Source organism: Tiliqua scincoides, chromosome 1 (assembly GCF_035046505.1).
Source record: "Tiliqua scincoides isolate rTilSci1 chromosome 1, rTilSci1.hap2, whole genome shotgun sequence".
Classification (NCBI taxonomy): domain Eukaryota; kingdom Metazoa; phylum Chordata; class Lepidosauria; order Squamata; family Scincidae; genus Tiliqua; species Tiliqua scincoides.
Genome location: NC_089821.1, coordinates 36,557,213 through 36,578,802, shown reverse-complemented (window position 1 = coordinate 36,578,802; position 21,590 = coordinate 36,557,213). Strand labels below are relative to the sequence as shown.

Genomic DNA, 21,590 nt, shown 5'->3' with positions numbered 1-21,590 from the left:
TAAGACCTCAGGGAGCTGCTCCTAATCTGAATTTGGTGTTAATTCAGCTGCAGGAATAATCACCTTACTAGTGAGAGCAGTAGCAATGGTGAATGCTGCAGATTATCCTCACTGATGCCGAGCTCTCAGCACAGTTGGATTCTGACCTATTTCCAAATCTCAAGGCTTCCTTCAGCAGAGATCAGGCTTGTGCTGTATTTCATGCCGCTGTCCCTGGTTCTTGACAATTCCCTAAATTGCTTTTTCATCATGGCCTGTTTTTAATTAGGACAAACATTCAGTAGGAAAGAGGACTGAGGACCCCAATGGAGCCTGATGCACTGAATCACAGGTGATAGACTGTTTTTATACTTGAAGGAAATTGTGGCAGTATTTATCATCAAAGCAGTCTAATCTTGAAGCACAGTTTATATTGGAAATCATAGAATCATTCTATGTTTAACCAAGCAGCAAAGCATTCAGGTCTTACAGGTTCAGAAATGTCAAGTGGTACATGCCTTCCCAGTGGCATAGCTAATGAAAGTGTAGTAAATGCATCTTTTTAGATTGTGAGCCCTTTTGGGACAGGGAGGCATTAGTTATTTGATTTTTTTTCTCTGTAAACCGCTTTGTGAACTTTTAGTTGAAAAGCGGTATATAAATACTGTTAATTAATAATAATAATAGTCCAGTGCAGACCACAAGCGGAAGTGACATCACACCTGGGCTTTTTAAAAAATGCAAACTGGGGGGAAAACTTGCCTCTTCCCCACAGCAGTTCACCACCCACTTGATCTGCCACCTCCCCCCAGCCAGTGGCATAGCTAAGGCATCTATATGCTACCTGGGATCAAAGAAGATTTTGTAGCCCCCCCCATGACAAAATCAAATTAACTAAGTAAATAAACAAAATGTGTGCTCTTATTGGCTAGAGACACTGTGCTGGGGTGAAGAGGGACAGTTTTTCTCTCCTTGCTAAATATAAGTGGAGCCCCACTTGAAAAAGTACCTCTTTACCAGTTAGCAGGAGTAGATGTATTATGATACATGGAAATGAGAGCTGACTCATATTAACACCTAATTGGTTCCGCACTGTGTCATAACAACATCTCATTGGCTCTCAGAACAATCAGTCTCATAGGTCAGTTTTTAGTTATAGAAATTCACTTTTTGTTCCATAAGGCAGTTGCGTTTTTCTTTTCTGGTTAATTGGTCATAACTTTTGATAGAATACAGGCATTCCAATGAGGTTTGTTTCATTGTATTCTGCATTAAATTACCTTTCCAATGATATATAACATGATGGTATTATTCATACATACCAATTTTTTTCACAATTTTGGTCACTAGTGTCAAGCTTAGCTTGTGGCCAAGTGCAACTGCTACCCTCTGCACCTCCTTAGCTATGCCACTAGGATGTCCTGAGCTGTCCCACTTCCAATAAGTAGGAGGGGTCATATTTTAATGCTATCTAAATTTTTTTAAAAACACTTTATTGCCTTTGGAAGTTAAGATTTTTCAGGGAAAAGATTTCCAGGCTTCAGGGAGATGGTTTCTAGAAAGTCAGAAAGGGGACATACATGGTACAGAATATACTTTACATGCAGACAGTCCCAGGTTCACTCCTGTTATCATCAGGTAGGTTTGTGAAACATCCCGGTCTGCAATCCTAGATAGCATCTGCAGGTCAGTGCTGACAATGCTGAAGCTAGATGGGCCAAGGGTCTAAGTTTGTATCAGACAGTTTCAGTTGTTCTTCCTATTCTTGATTATTTATGTGCAGGAAAGTATAGGGTTGACAAAGCCTTGAAATATGTAGTTCCCAGTGTTGGAAAAACCCAGCAGGACTTGACTCGAGTTGAACCGCAGAGTCACTGCCCCTGCAACTTGACTCAGAAAAGAGTCCTAACAGGGGCACTTTCTGAGTTTCCGAGTTACTCTTTAGTGACTCTGATGGACTTGAGTCAAGACGTGTCCCCCCCTTTAAAAAGCCAGCTGCAGGAAAAACAGGGCTGCTGCCAGGGAGTGTGTGTGCATGTGTCAGACTTTGTGTGTGTGTCAGAGTTCTCTTTCTGATGATGACCCGATCCTTGGCAGCCCAACTCAGAATTAGTCCCACTGTAGCTGGTTGTTCAATGAGGCTTGCTCCCCCAGGTAACAACAGAACCAAGAAGCCATAAGGTTGGAAAGCAGAATCAGGCAAATGGGTTTTCTCTTGCCTCCCTGGTCTTTTGCAATCAATTGTAATGCAAGAACCCCCTTGGGCTCTTCCTCCTGCTCTCCCTCAGCCAACAAAAATATCCAAGTGCCCCTTGTTTTTCCAATGATCATTGGTTCCTTCCTTCTTATCAGAGACAGGGAAAAAGAACCTGCCTTCCCCCTCCCGTTCAATTCATTAACCCTTTCCTGCCTCCCGGCTGGAACTCCCTACTGCTCACTGGTCAGAATGATGGCACCATGAGGTTTTTCACACTGTGGAAACAGTAAGTAAGTATCCCCAGACACAGGCAGATTTGAGTCAGCACGGATGGGGACGAGTGCCGAGTTGGGGGGCCCTGACGGTTTCCACATGCGCAATTCTTGAGTCACAGTCACCCCAAATCACACATTTTCGCAACTGGAGTCCAAGTCACTGACTCGAGTTCCCAACCTTGGTAGTTCTCACCCTCTCTATGATCATTTTGCATGTATAAATTGGCTCTAAAATAGACTGGATTTATCAATTAAAAATTAGGTAACAGAGAAAACCCAGTCAATTTCTTTGTTTTTATGGCCCATCTTGAATAGTTGTGAGATCACAGATAAGCCTAATGATGTGAAGAAAAGCATTTTCTAAAAAAAAATTTTAAGCCAATTAAGCAGTAAGCAGTACTTACTCCCAAAATTTTCTGGAATCAAATTTGCCATCACCACTGGATTTAATAAAATCATTCAATTACTTACCTGTACAGGTTATTGTGGAATTTGTTATAGGAAGACAGAGTGATCAGGCCACCCCATGCAGCAGAAAGGGAGAAAAATATCTGAGTAGCAGCATCTTTCCACACCTATACAAAGTCCAGAGAGAAATTTAACATCAGTTTCTACAAACAACTCTACAAGAGTTAACAAAAAAAATCAATAAAGCTCTCAACTGAGATTTAGTGCAATTGTCAAAGACTTTACACAGGCACCACTGAATGAATTTACTACAGGCAACTTTAGGAAGATGAGATATTCCAACCACTGATGCATAATGCCTGCTGATCAAGCATTAGCATCATCAAGATCTATCTACTACAATATGAAATGCGTGAAAAACATAGACATGTCTCTGCATGAATCACTTTGCTTAGGCATATCAGCTTTCCAAAATCAGTGCTAGCAAGACTAAGAGCCCAATCCTGTGGTCCGCGGCATGGCTCTGTTTGCGGGGCTCACTGCCAGGCTCCCGCCAGAGCTAGCCCAGCGCTGAGGACGAATGAATGTCCCCTTCTCCCGAGGTGCCTCCCATGGTAGCACGGGAGGCTCAGGATCCGGTGGCAGCCCTTCCTGGAGCCGCCAAGCCTGGACGCTGCAGACAGCTCAGGATTGGGCTGCCAGTCTTCTTTACTAATAGTTGCTAATAAGTAGGCTGCTAAACATTGGTTTGAGTGTGAAACTGAAGCACTGGGGCAATCTTAAAACAATAAAAATCCAAAAAAGTATTGTCTGTATATCAATACTATTCATATTTTCTCAAAACTTGGCCAAGGTGCGGTTAAGTGGCATTTACCTTAGGGTTACTCTCATTTTCTGCACCAAACAGAAGCATGTACTTATTTACTAGGATTATTACATCCTGCCTTTTAATTTTAACAAGTTCAAATTCTGTATAAAGCATAATTAAAACTATGAAATTAAAAACACAATGCAAGATTAATAAAACCGTATTATAGCAGTTTGGTTAAGTTAGGAACTGTTCAGTTAAGTTAGGAACAGATAAAGCTGCTTAATATGAGGGAAACCAATGGTCCAAATAACTCAGTATTATCTGCATGCTGACTGGCAACAGCTCTCCATGGTTCCAGACAGAGATTTCCGCATGCTAGAAATGTACTCCATTACTGACCTACAGCCACATCCCTCATTCAACATGTCAGAATAGCCTAAACTGGATGTTACCAAGGCATGGAAAAAAGCAACACTGATAACAGTGTTTATTTGTCCCTCACCTACAGTGACCCTAGTTGATCTGCATTTCTCCATGTTCATTTCCTCTAGCTACTGTTTAGTGAAAGGCTACGAAAAGGTGACTCTGTCAAATTCTAATAAAATTAGTCATGCTAAACCACAAGGCAAGCTAATCACCTTAACCTTGCTGTTGCTTGAAAGAGTCCTCTGATACAGACACAAAGTTCTTCCACCATTACATTTGAATAGAAAGTTGCAATCCAAAGCTCTGTTCCTCAATGGGTGCATACACAATGACAAGTCTTCAGAGTGGAATAAATAAAAACCACCATTCTACCAAGTTTGGAGCTGAAGAAACTTCCATTCAACCTAGTGGGGATCTGTTTGCCCTACAACCTGACCAGGTAAGTTCTTTACACACAGTTCTCTGTGAGAGGAACACTTCATCCCCTCCACAGCACAGTACTGACATAATGTAAACTTTGCCCAGGGATAATGCAGCATGTTCACAGCCCTATTGAGCTCCCTTGAAAAAACAATTGGTGCTACCCACCCAAGCAACAGACATAATTTACCGAGGATTTATATATGAATGGATTTTCTTAGTGGTTTGGCATCAGGTTACTACATAGGTAATTTTGACCTGCATTTCAGTTGAAGACTTGAGATTAAACTTAATGAAATCTAATGTAATGTGCAATCAATGCGGCCAGACAAGATGACACAGTGGACACCACAGCATTCAGCACAACATGGCACATCTCCATATGCTTCCTTGAGACACAGCAAATAATAATCCATATGAATTATTCACCCTATTAGAGTGTTATAACTTGAATAATAAGCCCACCATAGCATCAATTAGTTTCTCCCAGTTAGGTGTGATGAAGTACCAGATACCAGCCCCAGCTCCTGGCAAGGTTACGCCTCTGATTAGCAGAATGATGAGCACTACATAAGGGAATGTAGCAGTAAAGTACACCACCTAAAGAGACCACACATAGACAAAGAATTACTTATATAACTTGGTCCTCTAAGTAACAAGATTGCTTCTCTGTCTACAACAAATCATTACACAGGCCATAGGAATCTGAACAACCTACAGAGATAATAGGATTACTTTTTCAAAAATTGAGCAACAAAAAGCCAATAAAATAGCAAGGTTTTTAAGGTTATTTAACCATAAGAAACAATATTTTGTTCATTTAATGAGAATAACCATACTTATTTTTAAAACATAATTTAACATGTTACTCGAATCTTTAAGCCACCAATTAAAATACATGTAGGATCTTGTCCCAACGTTTCACTTTCAACTGTGGAAAGCATCTTTAAGGATTACAAATAATTTGTATCCTCTCATCTGTTAGTTGGTTACTGGTTCAGCTCCTGCTTGAATTTTTAAAGGCATACTTACATTCTTGTTCACTTACACCATTGTTCACTATTATGAATGCTTGTTCACCATTACCACAATTTCTTATGTAGGTTTCCCCTCAAAGTTTTTTATTCAAGTATATTTGAGTGCTAGAAGCCAGGCATTACTTATACTGAGAGTCTCTTCTTTTTTTGTTCATATTGTTTTTGTTTTTGAATTTCAATGGCCTCTCTATAGATTCTAGTATGGTATCTTTGCACTGTAGAAAGAACCTGAGTCTGATTGAAATTTATTTGGTGGCCAGTTCTCACAGCTTGCTCTGCTACTGCTGATTTTTCACTTCGTCCTATGTGGCAGTAGTGTTCATGATCCTTTACTCTAGTAAGTAAGCTCCTATTTGTAGTCCCTACGTAGACTTTCCCATACATGCAAGGAATACAATATACACCAACCATGGAAAATAGTGGTCTTTTATCCTTCACGGACCGCAATGCAACCGTACTTATTTTTATCTAATTTTTACCTATTTAAGGAAAAAATTGTGGTATTTTATATACCTATACACTCCAACTTGTTGCTGTTGTGATCAACCACCACTCTGATGAAAGCAATTTGCATGAGAAGCATAGCAAATTCTTTCATATGTTTGCCCAATACTTATGTTCTATGGCAGTAGCAAGGTTCATAAGCTTTACTCAGCTGTACACAGAACTCCAAAACTTGCAAAATACAACTTTTATATCAACAATTTTTCAGTTTGCAGTTCAGACAAAATCAATGGCTACAAATGTGGAAGAGGCTGTCAAAAATATCTTGAATGTACATGACCACTGAGCATATTATTGCTGTTTCTGTCACTGCCTATTAATGAACTTGTACAACTCTTCCTTCAAATGAAATAAAAGTACCAAGATATGACATTTTTGATGCTATATGTTGGCAACATGTCTGTCCTTCTGAACTGAGAAGTAAACACAAAATCCTAAGTTATCCTTGCATTTTTAAAAAGCGTTGGCTCTAACAACACCATGTTTTTGTAATGCAGGACACCATCTTATCCTTCGTCTCAGGCAGCGAAAAGTTTTGGGCTGAACCTAAGCTAGTCCAATATTCTGTTATCCACAGTGGCCAACTGGATGCTGCTGGGAAACCTAAGAGCAGGACATGAAAGAAAGTAGGCCTCTCCCACAATTGCTCCTCTGCAGTTGGTATTCAGAAGCAACTGGGCAGGAGGTCTGATCTAGAGGGTTGAGCCTCCATTTGCCTGAAGATAACATCTGAAGGTCGCCAGTTCGAGGCCACTGGCACCGTGAATGGTGAGACCTTGAAGCAGCTGACAAGCCGAGTTACTCCACCTGCTCTTTGGAGAGATGAAGGAGCTGCTTGTCAGCCTGCGTGGGAGGAATCTGGAGGCCAGAAAGTGATAACAGACCACAAAAGATCCATCTGAAATGTTGTGCGGTTCTTGAAAGATAGAACCTTCTTCAATTGTAAAAATCCCTATGGGGATTTAGAACAGCCTGCCTATGTAAACTGCCTTGAATTAAAGTCTGAGGAGAAATCTGTTACGTGAAAATCCCCTTTTGCCTTTTTAGTTGTGATTTTATATCTGGTTATGTTATTATGGACTAAAATATCATGCAGGCCAAAAACCTCTCACACAGGCCAAATTTCCAAAAAAAACTGGTCAAGCCACAAGCTCATGGTTACAACATCCATCTCTCCAGGAACAAGTCTGGAAGAGTAAATCATTGTCTAAGTGTCTCCTATTGTTTTAAGAACTGTATGCAAAAGTGTCTCCTAATCCAATCACTGTTTGTGCAAACACATTTAAACTTCTCACACAGGCCAAATTCAGGTAAAGTCACAAGCTCAGGGTGTCAACATTCTCCTCCCTAGGGTCAAGGAGCCTGGCATAGCTAATCATTGTTTAAATGTCTCTATTCTTTGTATTGTTTAACTCAATCACTGCTTAAGTACCGTATGCAGATTTGAAGGGCCTTCCTGGTTTGCTGCATGTTGTAAGTTCCCCCCCCTCCAGGAAGCCAGCCATTTCTGATAATTGACTTCCTGATCACCCCACTGTGTGTAGTAAGCAAGTACATCCAGGTCAGCAAAAGCCCTTTTAAGAGAGAGGGCTGGCACATGCTTGCTCTCTCTGGCTCTCCCTCCAAGGCAGAGGGTCCTGCACACAGGACTCTTCCCTCCCCCCCCCCATCCAGGTGCTCCACAAGACAGGTAACTATATCGTCTGGAACTCTTTCCCTTCTCTCCCCCCCTCTTTTCCTCCCCTTCTCTCCCCATCTTTAGTTAGCAACTGGGATTGGCAGATCAGGGACCCCTAAAATCCTTCCCTACAACCTATCCTTTTCTAATTTCCTTAGATGCACCAAATACTTTTCATATGCAACCACCACAAAGCTAGGTACACTAGATGCAAGTACTAGGAACCAAGAAACATATGCTTACCATTTTTCCATGTGCATTATGTTTACCTGTGTGTTTTGTAATAAAAATATCTTTGATTAAAAGTTTTCTCTCAGTCTCCTCCTTAAGCTAAAAGGGAATTTCTCTGCATTATGCCATCTTGTTATCCAGCCTATGGTCCTGAAGTTTCCAATAAGGGCAGTGTAATTATTCCCCTATACAAAACAGCCCTTTTTGGTAACAAAATCTGATGACCAAGAAAGGCGGTATATAAATACCTGTATTTATTATTATTATTATTATTATTGCTGCCTCTGAACCTAGAGGTCACATGTGGACATCATCACTAGGAGCCATTGAAAGGCTCTGGGCCCAATCCAGTTTTCAAGAGCTGATGCAGTCATGCCAGCCATGTGTTGCAACCTGTAGTCATTGGGCAGTCACAGATGCCTTATCAAGGTAAGGGATCATTTGTTCCCTTAGTTTGGGGTTGCATCGGTGCACATTGGTTAGGATTTGAGCACAAAGTCTTCTGTGAATTTGTCTAATCCCCATAAACTAGTGGCCATCACTGTGGCAGTGAATTCTATAGATTGATTATATGCTGTATTGAAGAACCTTCCTTTCTGCCATCCTCAATCTCCTGCCAATCAGTTTCACTGGTTAGCTCCAAGTTCTATCTCATATTATGAGAACTGGAGAAAAATTGTATCTGACTTTATCCACTTTCCCTACACTATGCATAATGTACTTTCTGGAGAAAAGGAAACTGAAAAGCTATTGTCTGTTCCAGTCTGAGCTTGATAGACTCCCTAGGGAGGCACTGAAAGTTGGTAAAATATACACTATTAATACTATTTGTCATAAGTTTAAGGCTCAACAGAATAATTCTTGATGTGAAATTAGTAGAAAAGACATTTTGTGGAAGCTGAATCATTATTCTGAATTGACATTATACCAAAAGAACTTCTTGTTATGGTCCAATTCTCCAGGGTGATGACCATTCTCCACACTATACTGTCATTGTTGGCATGGATATTTGTACCAAATGAATTAACCATGCTTTATTAATCCATGCCCGTTTCTTTAAACCTCTGGAATGCAGTCCAATGCCATTAATCTTAAAAGTACAGCAAATAGAGATCACTTGTCATAAGACACTTGCAAAAAAAAAAAAGATATTAAAAATATCTTACAAAGTATTCATATCAATAAAAAAAAAAGATGTAGACTCCAGCTACTACCAGAGTTAGTAAGTACTGTGAAGTATTTGCTGTGATCTAATTTCTCAGCAAGCCTAGGTATTCAGTAGTACAGTGTATCAGTCCTGACTTTAATGAAAGACTTACTTTTCCTGATGTCTTGATTCCTTTAGCCAGGGAGGCATAGACAATCGCCCAAGCCAGAAAGAGAGAGAATGCCAAAGGCCACCTGATTTCACCAGGGTATTCAATTCCTGCAGAAATCTTCAATGCATAATATCTAAGAGTCAAAATACCAGTGTGAGCTATTGTAGGCTATGTTTGCCCCATGTATGCATTTGCATCTATTAATAACCTAACCTCTTCTATAAGTCCTCCAGGACCCATCTTTCAATAGGCACTCAAATATTTTTAAAGAGTATGCACTTCACTACCATTAAAGTCAATTCGAAGTTTACCATTGTCTTCAGATGTTGACAATGCATATTAGGCTACTCAGTGTGGTCAAGAGCTACAGTTCAATCTAGTACTGCTGGGTTCAAATCCTACTTCAAGCATAGACGAGTTGTATGGCCTTAGATGTCACTTTCTCTGTCTTAGACCCAGCTTTCCATTCATAAAATGGGAACACCACTGACATTCGACAAGATTTTTGTAAGGCTAGTTTATACAGTCAGTTTAATCAAGCTATAAAGTTTTTCCCAGAGTTCAGGCTGCAGATGAGTGTTCAGCATTTTTTTATTACAGGTTGAGCTTCATTATTTGCATGGGTTCTGTTCCAAGCACTGACTTGGATGGCAATAAATGCACTATAGCAAATCAATTTAAAAAACAAAGTTTCTTTGCTCCTGTGTTTTAAAAACAGCCTTGCTGACCTTTGTGTTGTAAGATAAGTCATTAAGAAGACAATCCATCAATCAGTCCTCCTCCAAGCGCTTACAAAGGGGCTTCACTCAGCCCCTCCCTTCCCCAATGCAAAGTGATCACCTTTCTTTCACTTGCTCAGGGGGAAGGGAGGGGTTGCCTGGAGAGAGAAGGATTGATGGCTTGTCAGCCAGCTGCCCCTCCCCTCTCTCTCATTAATGAGGCTATTGTTAAAGGACTGTTCAGTTTTTTAAACTGATTTTAAAGGGATGCATTTTTCCCCTTCTCCAGGGATTGGCACATTCCTTCTCATTTGCAGTGGCCATTTGTGTTGAGTCAAATCCGTGTATAAAAAAATCCATGTATAACAAGGCCGTACCTGTACTTCGCCATAGAGAAAATGATCAGTTTCAGGAATATAACTAAGCATGCCCTTTCTTCATGACTTGTTAGTTTTCTACTTTTGGGAGGGTTTTACTTTTGTTGTAATTGGGGATCAATCAAGCTTGGTACTCTCAATCTGTAGCTGAACTTGTAGCAATCTTCAAAAACGTTTACAATAATTCTGCTGGCCCAAAATTATCAAATTAAAAGTGATGCAAACACCCTGTATAAATAAACCATGAAAGGCAAGTACTAGTGGAGATTATATTATCCTTGCTCTACAGTTTTTCAAGATGTGTAGTCCACTTTATTCCTAAAGCACAGGTCAACCACAGTAGTACAGCAACGTTTATGTTGTGCATTAAATGGTCACAACAATCCTGCAAGGCTAACTTATAATGCCCAGTACAATGTTTACTTTGAGACCAGGGATTGAAAAACTTGACTTGGTAGAACTTGAACTAAATCCAAAGATCATGCAAATCATTAGACTACAGATGTCCCTAAATGTCAGAACTTCGTGTTGTTTTCCTGAAACATGTTCAGTACTACATCAAATTACTTCTCTCAGCATACTGTTAGTAACCATCTCATTAGTGAAGTTCCAATACATGAGAGACATCCCTAAATAAATGGCATTGATATTCAACGGATGGATACTAGAGGAAGCATCTATAGAAAATGCAATTACAATTTTCTTCTCAGCTACTAATTACCTGTTTGTTTGTTTGTGTTTGTTTAAAAGATTTCTGTTTAGGCTAGTGAACTTCATATCTAGACTGATCTTCAAATTGTTCAGTACAAAAAGGATTTTAAATATCTTACTTGAAGTATTCTTCACTGCCACTGACAAAAGTTTTGTTGACATGGCTGGTGTAGTTTACCATTGTCAAGTTTGGATAGGCACTCATACAGAAAGTAGAGTTCTTTATTTGTAATTTGGGGTGGTCACCAATGATGCAGGAATCTGATGGGACACAAATAATAAGAGAGTAAGAATATTGGGCTAATCTATTTCCTAAGACATCTGAAGAATAACAAACAGCCTGTTCATGCACCCATCAAAAAATCCTTACCATATTTCCTTTGAGCGGCTAAGATTTAATTACACATCAATGCCTTGTTGAACAGAAACATACAGGTTTCCTCTCAACATTAATCAAATTTGAGTCTTCATTTCCACTGATGCATCTAGTTTGTCTTGGAATGCTCCATTTCTGACTGAGAACGTAGACTTCACTCAATTAACATTAGATCAGCAGTGTTGCAGTATGTCGCACTGTATCTCAGAAACTTGGGTGTGTGTGGGAGGGGGGGTTCAGAATATTTCCAAAATGCGAAAAAAAATGGGGACAAATCAGGGATTTTCACTACAGGTGCTTCCAATTCAGGATGCATACATTTTCATTCATCGCCTTCTTTAATTGTGGTGGGAATGATCTTGGTAAAATCTTGATTTTATTATCTGCTGTGTGTGAGTGGCTTCACAGGTGGAGCATAGTAGGGTACTTGCTGGGGGACCCAACCAAGGGATCAGGACCCAGTGGGGCAGCTTACCAGGAGGCAGCAGCAGACATGAGTCCTTTGTGCTTCCACCTGACACAGTGGCGGTGAAGCAGGACAGTTGCCTGTCTACTGCCCAATTCCCAGGTACCATTTGGGGTGCGGTAGTTGACATGCATAAAGGAAATGCACCATTTGGGGCCCCTCACAAAGCCATCATCCCTCTGACAAAGCTGGAGCTAACACTGCAGTCTTACAGACACAAGACACCAGCAGACAGGCACTGCAAAAGATATTATGTGGGGATGAAAAGAGGGACAGTTGCTCTTTCCATGCTAAACAGAAGAGAAGCAACCCAGTTAGCAGGGGCTACATTGTATCATTCCAAATGGAAGGTTGGATATATAAATTTTTGGCTCTTGACTAGAACTATTCACCCAAAAAAATGTTTTAAAAGACTTTCAAAATATATAAAATGCAAGATTTTATGAGCATCCACAGTTTGTGAAGAGACTGAAATTCCATTTTGATTGCATGGAACGTCACAGAGCTAAAACCCTAATATTTATTCTCTGAAGTGACTGAATTATCACTTATTATCTCCTAACTACAGCATACAGCTGGAAGCTATAACTTGTCTGTACTGATATTAGGATGGAATTGCAATTGTGGCATAATGCCTTTGTTCAGTTCATAGACAACTGATCAAGCAAGACATCAGAGAGCTAGAATGAGATAGAAAAAAGAAATTCTGTTTCACTAGTGTGAAAACTGGCCCTTCATACATACTTCTGTGTCATTAAATTTCATGAGCGCCACCTCCTAGCTTTATGTGCAGAAAGTGCAAGCACATTTGGGGGGAGTGTTGTACCTCAAGTTAGCCAGCAGAGGGAGTGGTGGTGGTATACTGTACTCTGATATTGTGTATGTTGGTACTGCACCAGTTAGAATGTTTTAAGCAAAGCAGTGGACACTGACCATTAATGAATATGAAATATAGTGGAATGGGTAACGGATGGGATGTCGTTACTGAGGCAAAATTAACACGATATCTGTGTCTGAAAGAAAGTGTGAGGATTTTTATTTTGCTAAATAGAAGCAGTGTGTTCTGTTTTATCAAGCACTGTATCCATTTGTGAATTCTTCTGTGCATTTATGCTGTGGAGCGATTATTTCTGTATATTTTTAAATTAAAAATTAAATAATTTTCTCCAAATATTGTGTTGGGTTCTTTCATTGTCACTGAATAAAAGGCATTTGCTTTTCCAAAAAGTCTCCTTTATAAAATTCTGAACTGTTAAGAAAATTAGGAACAAATACAAATGAATTCTTTCAATGCTCACATTTTCCTTTGTTTTGTAACTCTACATTATGTGGATGCAAAAAAAGAGCACATAATGTCACATTCCATATGGGTGATAGTATTTCACAAGAACAAAGTCAGAAGATTTATACTGCAATCTTGTGCAAAGTTCTCAAAAGTAAATCCCGTTGCATTCAGTGGGACTTATGCCCAGATATGAGAGTTATGATTACAGCCATCATCAAGCAAAAGTATTATTGCACCTCTTCTTCATTATTATTTTAATCTGCCTAATGTCCATAAGCATTTGCATCTCAGAACCAGGCAAAATCTGCCCTAGGATTGAGCATGCCATATTCAGCTTGATAGCCTGAATTTACTTTGTTTCAACCATATCATAACATGAGTGAGATCACAGGATGACACGTAAGGTCACTTTTGCTGCACTGCACCAATCTTTTTTTACAGCTTAGTTTCTAGAGCTGTTACTTTCCTTGCATTTGATGCTTCTGGTCAGCAGAGGGCGCAGTCATACCCGAAAGCCCTGGCTTTTGCAGCATAGGACAAACAAATCTTTGCATGCAGTGCTATCCATCAAACCTTGAACGGTAGGCAGAAAATAATGACTACACTAAACTGGAAGGTGCTAGCATGAAATTACATTTACACGGACAATTATTAATAAGTAACAACATTCATTTAGAATCTAGGGGGGAAAGGCCAAGTCATTTTTATGTACAGTATAGGCATACACACTTTTCACTTATTTCTTTAGCCTTCAGCTGCATATGAAGACTGAAGCCAATTACTGACATTAACAAGGCTGAAATCCAAACATTCATACTTGGAAGCAAGGCCATGAAAACCAGGGGAAAATATTTCTGAGTAATCATGTTTAAAATTAGAGTGTCAATCTGAGAACAGAAGAAGGAATTGAGGAATCTTAAAGAAGTCTACTTCACTAGCACAAATGCCAGATAGTGGGGGAAGATTTAAAATTCATGTTTGCTATCTTTCTAAGAGCTATTGCCTCTGCAATGCACATGGGAGAATCCAAAAGCATGTTTCAAGCCGGGTGCGCCCTGTAAAAATGAAGAAATCAGTTTCTTTTGGGCATTGCACTGACTGGACATCACTAATCTCTGGCCTGGTTCAAGGACAAAAAACAATACAACTCCATGTGTACATCAAGTAATGTCCAAATTATGAAATCACAGACATCAGCTATTTTCTCTTAGCTCTTTTTTTTTTTTTTTTTTTTTGGAGATACTCATCCAGTCTCACACTTAGAGATAGCCAGGTGTGTTGAAGGTTGGGGATTCCCCTGTAAAAATATACCCAGTGTCAAAGTTAAGCACTCAATTAAGAGAGGATATTCAAACTGAGGTCATGCTACCAGAGAACTTCAGAATACTTTTACCCTTGACCTTTTCAACCCAGTATCTTATCTCTAGCAATGGCCACCCTCGGTGGCTGGAGCTCACTTTTCCCATGACTTGCAACACAAAGTGGCTTACAACACCCTAAAAGCACAAAAAACAGCTTCAACCAATAAAAATGAATTCTTAAACTCACAAGCAGAATAGAAGACAAAACTCGCACATCCTTATCAAATAATATTTTGTAAAAAGCAGTCAGTTAAGAGTACGTAGCATCTCACCCCAACTTAAATGTCACTGCAAGAACTAATCAGGCCTCCAGGGGAGGGAGCTCCAAAGCATTGGGGTTAACACAGGGGAAGTGAAGAAGTGTAAAACAGTACAGGGTACTGCCAATCAAATATTCCATTTCCTGTCAATGATATCAGGGCTGAAGCACATGTAACAGTCACCAGCAGTGCATGGACACCAGTAAACTCAATAGCAGCAACCTATAGTAACTAGTACCATATATGCACCTGTCATCTGACTGAGGTATATTTTAAGTGACAGACAGGATGCATAAATGAGCTGAGCTTTACCTTACTCTGCTTTCTACTGGAAGTTCAAAAAGGAGCAGAGGGTGGAAGAAGAAATGCAAATTCTACTTTTTGGAATAGCTTATACCTTCTCCATGCAAACTTCTCTTCTAATGTTACTTCTGAAGAGTTTTAAGAAGTACCTTTGATGAGTGCATTATCTCCAATTCTATCTTTATTTAATGTCCAAAATTAGTCTAAGACTGTATCCTGTGCATACATATCAGTGGGACTTCCTTTCAAGTAATCCCACATAGCATTTGCACACTCAGTTTAGTTTAGGTTGACCCTGTTAACAAAACTAATCAGCCAATGATAATGCCACTTATGCTGGGCTGTCATTAGAGAGAGTATGAAAGACTAAGGAACAATGATGTCAAAGTGTCAATAGGACTTTGGGCCTCAGAATGTGAGCCTGGCATTTGTTAGTTGTTTAAGATGCACTGAAGGTATACATTCTATCACACACAACTTCTGTGGTGTCAATGTGATGGAAAAAGCCCCAACTGGTGAAATTCTTCCTTCTGTACAATTCTTTATATCTCAGCCTGAGCCATATCAAGGACTCTATCTCATGAAGCTAAGTGCATTATGCATTTAAAAACAAACGAACATAGCAATGTCATCTTTCACATCAATTTGGGATTAACACGTTCAGTTAATTTTCCTCTCTAATAAATTTAACTACTGAGAGGAATGTAGAATGAGCTTTGCAAATTTAGATGGTTGAGATTCACGTGTACACGATGGTACTGAAAACAAATTAGGCAACCTGCATGAACTATGGTAATCTTTTATTAAGAGGTGGACAAATATATGTCCACATATGTACTTGTGGAGGATATCATACCCATTACATTCTGTATTTTCTTGTCTTACAAGATGTCCTCACAGGAAGATTGATTTTAAGGGTTACAGAAGTGCAAACTAACATACGACAGCATTATTTACTTAATCTATATTGAAATGGCAATCACTTATTCTCTACCTTTTATTTGAAATCTTATCTTTCCTCCTTGACATCTGTCACTAGTCATGAAAACAACATAATGAGATTCTTAACCAGGCACTTTTCTTCCTAGATTTCTTGTTTAAAGCTGCATTTGGGCAAGTTCAATAATAAAGCTAAAATTTGTTGTTTCTGCTGCAACAGATTAATATGACTGCTGCTCTGGAAGTTGCTACATTAAGGGCATCCTTCATGACAAAGAAGTAGGTATGTTTTTTCTCTAACCTTTGCTGGTACCAGCAAAGGCTATAGTTGTTCTGGGAAGTATTTGCAGCCATAAACTCAACAAGGAAAGGCCCATACTTCCATTGAAAAACCCATCTGTCTTGAAGGGGCCACTAGTTTTTCCTATGATACCTGTTCCTGACAGCCTAGATCAGCTAATTCAGAGAACTAGTTGGAATGCTATTTTATGTCTTTTTTTAAATGTTCATAGGTTCAAAAAGAGATGTCCTGTCTGTGACACACCTAGACCTATACTGACATAATGATAAATTATCTGGCCTGCTCAATCCAGCTGATGTAATTTTAAACATACAAAATTCATTTGGTAGTCAGAAAGGCCCATCAGCTGCAATTTGGTCACTCAAAAGGTGTCACACCTGTTATTCTCCTTGCCCATTCTCCTATCACAGGGCCAGCTAATCCTTAATATGAAGTGTCTGCTTCAGGTGGCAGATGGGCAAGGCTGGGCCACCTGCCTCAACCTCTTTGCCACTCCCACTTCTCCTCCTTGAATTTGAAAAGAAAGATGAGAATGGAGAGGAAAAAAATGTGGAGGAGAGAAGAGTGAGGGCCCAATCCTATCCAACGTTCCAGCACTGGCGAAATGCAGCCCTGAAGTAAGATAACACATGTACCTTTAGGAGGTCTCTGTGACTACCCCCCCAATTGCAAGAAGCAGTGTACGCCCCATTGGCATGGCTGCGCCAGCACTAGAAAATTTGATAGGATTGGGCCCTTTGTAGTGATCCCAGAGCAATCCAAGTATAAGAAGTTTGCAGACGGTAAATCTGCATCTCTAAATCCTTGATATGCTAATAAACAAATAGTGGAACGCTAGAATGTGGATGGTCGAGTCTTTGTGTTGGACTTAATAGTCTTATGTTTCCTTCCAAGAACACTGTGGATAGGAAACATAGGATGCTGTGTTAGCAGTGCAAGAACAGACTGGAAGTATTATAGATGGAAGTATCATAGATGGAAGGTTCAAATGCATATGATAGAGATATATGTGCTAGAATTATTGATACTACAAAATATATATTCACTATTAGCTCAAAATTCTGGTATGCATCTGCTTAGCTCACAATTATAAGAAAAAATTGAAAAATGTTATAACTAACCAATGGAATACTTATTTGTCAGTCATTTAAAAGCAGAATTATGTCTCCTGTACCAGTACAGAGATTTCATAACCAGTGTTCAACAGGAAATAATCAAAAGTGTAAAGCAGTCACATACTCTAACTTACCTAGCAAAAGTTTGTTTTTATCTCTACAATCCGGTGTGTTCCATGGATTGTTACAGGAAGCCCAAGGTAACACAGGTACAAAGGAAGCAAAAAGGTAGAAAATTGTGTAGCACAATATAATATTATAATATATGGCTATTAGGACAGAGATAATCAGCATAGCGATACCACAACCTGGAAAAAGAAAAACAGGAAAAATGAGAGAGGCTTCCCCAGTTGAGCTAAGAACTGAATAACCATGTTGTGATTGTCCAGTCAATCTATTTTTTTTTAAAGAAACTGCTCAGTATACAGCCCGATTCTACCCATATTTAGGCTGCAATCCTATACATGCTTTCCGGGAAGTAAGCCCCATTGAACATAATGGAACTTATTTCTGAGTAGCCATGCACAGGTTATTTAGAAGCAAGTGCTCCAGAGTTCAATTTGGCTTATTCCCAAGCAAGTTGCAGCCTTTGTCATGTCACAACCACATGTCTTTTCATTTTGCTAGGCCTAAAATCATGCCATTTGGAGAGGCTGGGCAGCCATCCCAACCACTCCATGTTTAAAATCACATGTCATTATTTCCTCAGAAGCACCAATATCTATGGTTATTCTTTATTATGCAGTATTTAAAAAGAAATCAAAACACACGCATTTTAATAAGCTCTAGTTCATACATACTTCATTGCAGAAAACCTGCAACACTCAAGCATTTAAGGCAGGGCAATCCAACTTTTACCATTAAGGGGGTCACAGTACCCTGGCCCCACCCTGTAGGGCACAAATGTGGAAGTAATTGGCGGTGACATTATCATGTCAGCACCCATTGCATCCAGGTTTTGAACCATTGAAGACACTTGGCAGGCTCAGGCAGTAGCAGAAGGAGAAGGAGGCAGTGGTGAAGCTTTGTGATCTCCCTGCCATTCTATTCCAGATTCTCCTTCTCCAAAAGAAAAGCCAGAACGGCGCAGCAGGGACATAGAAAAGCCGCTGAAGCAGGAGATGGTGGTGGTGGTGCAGCAACAGGGTTCATGAGGGCTACCAAAAGAGGCCTTAAGGTGCCCATTGGCCATATGTTGGACCACCTTTACCTAAGGGAAGCAACTGAAGAGAGGTGTAGAACCCATCTCTATACACGTATTAGTGGACGTTTACAGATCCCTGTGGGCACAATCCTAATCAACTATTCAGCACTGAGGTAAGGGCAGTGCAGCTCCAAGGTAACGAACAAACATTCCCTTACCTTGTGGAGGTTTCCCTGACTACCCCCCCCCCAACTGCAAGACACAGCACATGCCCCATCAGCACAGCTGTGTCAGTGCAGAAAAGTTGGTTAGGATTTGGGCTTTAGTCAACAATGTCAGCAGTATAGACACCAATGGGAAACATTTCTAGCACTTGGTCTAATTAATTACCTGGGTCAAGCAATACACTATATGCAGTATGTGTGTGAATTATAGCATAACAAATGTGACACTACAAAGTGTGTGTACATTTTCTTAAGACACCCTGTAGACAAAGATACGATACATTCTTAAAATATGCTGCTTTGTTGCAATTTAATCTTGCATACTGTATATCCCAGAGCAGGCCTTCAAATCTTGCACTACATTTCCCCCCACTCCTGAATGGTACTTCCAAATGCAGCTGCTAGCAGGAACATAGGTAACTAATGCAGGACTGGAAGCAGCTACATGGTATGTATCAATTTAGCACTAAAGAGAAGAGCTGTCACTTAGACAGAAATACAGAACATGAGTCAATAAAAACAACACATTTGTGAAATGCAGCACAGACTGGTGACAAAACAAAAAGTGCTGCATTGCTGCAATTTTAGGCAATGCAAGGTCATCTCAAGGTCAAAGTAAGGCTAATGGACATGCTTCCCCCCCCCCCAATCTAGCAGCAGAGCCCCACAGAGGAGTGTCCATTTATATATTTCTTACTTAAAAAGAATACAACTCATAATCTTCTAAATGGCAGTTCTCTCAAAATGAGAGACAGAAAGATCTGGGGTCCTGCTCTGCTCACCTTGTAAGGCAGGGATGGCTTTCCAAACAGACACAGGTCCCTGACTAGCAAACTGCCCCAGAGAAACTTCCAAGAGGAAAATAGGAAGTCCAGCCAGGGCCAACATGGTTAAATAAGGAATAAGAAATGCACCTAATGGGAGAAGAGAGGACAGAACTCAGAGACAGCATGGGAGAGCACATTAAAACTATCATGTTCATACACATCATAGAAGTACTTTACAAACCTTATATCATTCATCCTCACAAGAACTCTGCAAAGCAATACCAAGGCTTTTAGAATTAGGAAAGCTCTTTCCTTTCTGAGAACCTTTAGCCAATATGCCTTAATGATAAGTGGTGGGGACCCCTTGTGTGGAAAAGGGCTGTACAGTGGTCAGACTGACAGAAGGTATTTTCATGCACCATAAAACCTACAATTACTGCTGAAGCATAGGTCTGTTTCAGACTGAGGCTCAGAAGTCTCATTTATTTCAACGGGACTTGCGACTGAATAAGCAAGTTCATTTAACAAATATATTTTAAGTCTATGCACACATGCTTCCAGATTTGAAGCATATTTACTCAGGAAAAAAAGTCCACTGCATTCTAGAGGATGTATTTCTCAGTGTGCATAAGTTAAAACAAGGCACACAATGAGTTGCACCAATCCAGACTGTGATTCTATACACACTTGTCTGGGATTAACACTGCTGAATTTTCTTGTGGGCAAACATGCCAAGGGTTAGGTAGGACATCTGCTCAGCTACCTTGACATACACAGGACTATTTCCTTCCCCCTCTTGCTACCTTGCCAGAAGTTGCCTTGTTGAGTTCAGCTACTCCTGACCCTCCTTTTCCTTTGGGTATATTATGGATTTGCTACTGCACAGTGTCAACCAAGGCTGACTATTTGAGACTGCTGCCAGATTTGCTGCAGGTGGTGAAGCTAATTCAATTAGGACTAATAATTTCTCTCATTATCACCTACAACTGTGTCTCATAGCTTCCTGGAGGGTGTTGAAAGGAAAACCAGGTTCATTTTATGTAGCCTGCATTGGAAGCAGCCAAACCTTAATTTCAGTATAAAATAAAAATAGTATTTGAACAGTCAATGTGGCAGCCTTTCAAACAAATGTGTCTGTCTCATTCATTCCCTTTATAAATCTAGCCCACAAAAGCTACTATGATGCAGTGCTACAGGGTAAACTGAGAAGGCTTGAATTACCCAGTCTATCTGGCAAGAAGTAACTGTGCCTGTGCTGTTCATAATGAGATGGTATGGAAGTTACTGAGAGGATGGGTTATGTTTTGCAAAAAAAAAAAAAAAAAGCCAGAGCTTTGCAGTGGGCATGCCAGAGGCTACCCACAAGCCACTGGGACTAGGTGAGGAGCCAATGGGACTCTGCCTATGTAAAGCATCTGGGAGTGAGCTCCTCATGCTGCAGTCCTGTGTCCTTCCTTGGAGTGACTCAGTGAGCTCAGTGGCACTTCTGAATAAACTGTGCATGCATCAAATAGGGCTATAGGATACAAAAATGATTTTTTTTTTATTTTGTGGTTTTGAAAGCTGTCCCTATTGGGGTGCTAAATTTAGTGAGTTACATCCAAGCAAAAGCCCACAGCATCTCAGCCCTTGAATTCAACAGCACTATAGTCTACTAAATTTCATAAGGGCCTGCCTGCAAGATGCACGTAAGGGATCTCTTACGTGCCATCATAAGTATAGCCTGTGCCCCTTATCAGTGACTAGCAACCTGTGGTCAAATGGCTGCAGCAGCATTTCTCAAACACCTTTTCTGGTAGGTTCCATATGTTGAAGTTTGGAGCAACTCCGTCTGCTGCCCAGAGGTGGCAGGATGCTGTCCTGGAACCAACAACACTTCTGGGTTGCAAAGCTTTTGTATTTTTTTAATGCAAAAAGCCCACCTCTGAAGCATGTTCTTACTGATAAGCCTGTTTTC

The 21,590-nt window shown here is 40.1% G+C and overlaps 1 protein-coding gene across 1 annotated transcript in view; it reads right to left on the bottom strand.

The window, feature by feature from the left end:
• SLC6A5 (solute carrier family 6 member 5) overlaps window positions 1-19,754 on the bottom strand; it is a 61,440-nt gene extending 41,686 nt beyond the window's left edge. Inside the window, exons 1-6 of the mRNA XM_066614982.1 lie at window positions 19,649-19,754; window positions 17,633-17,806; window positions 11,212-11,353; window positions 9,286-9,418; window positions 4,982-5,116; window positions 2,923-3,026 (exon numbers count right to left, since the gene is read on the bottom strand). Of these exons, the coding sequence (XP_066471079.1) occupies window positions 2,923-3,026; window positions 4,982-5,116; window positions 9,286-9,418; window positions 11,212-11,353; window positions 17,633-17,806; window positions 19,649-19,754 (794 nt within the window). The remainder of the gene's footprint in view (window positions 1-2,922; window positions 3,027-4,981; window positions 5,117-9,285; window positions 9,419-11,211; window positions 11,354-17,632; window positions 17,807-19,648) is intronic.
• Window positions 19,755-21,590: the final 1,836 nt, after the last annotated feature.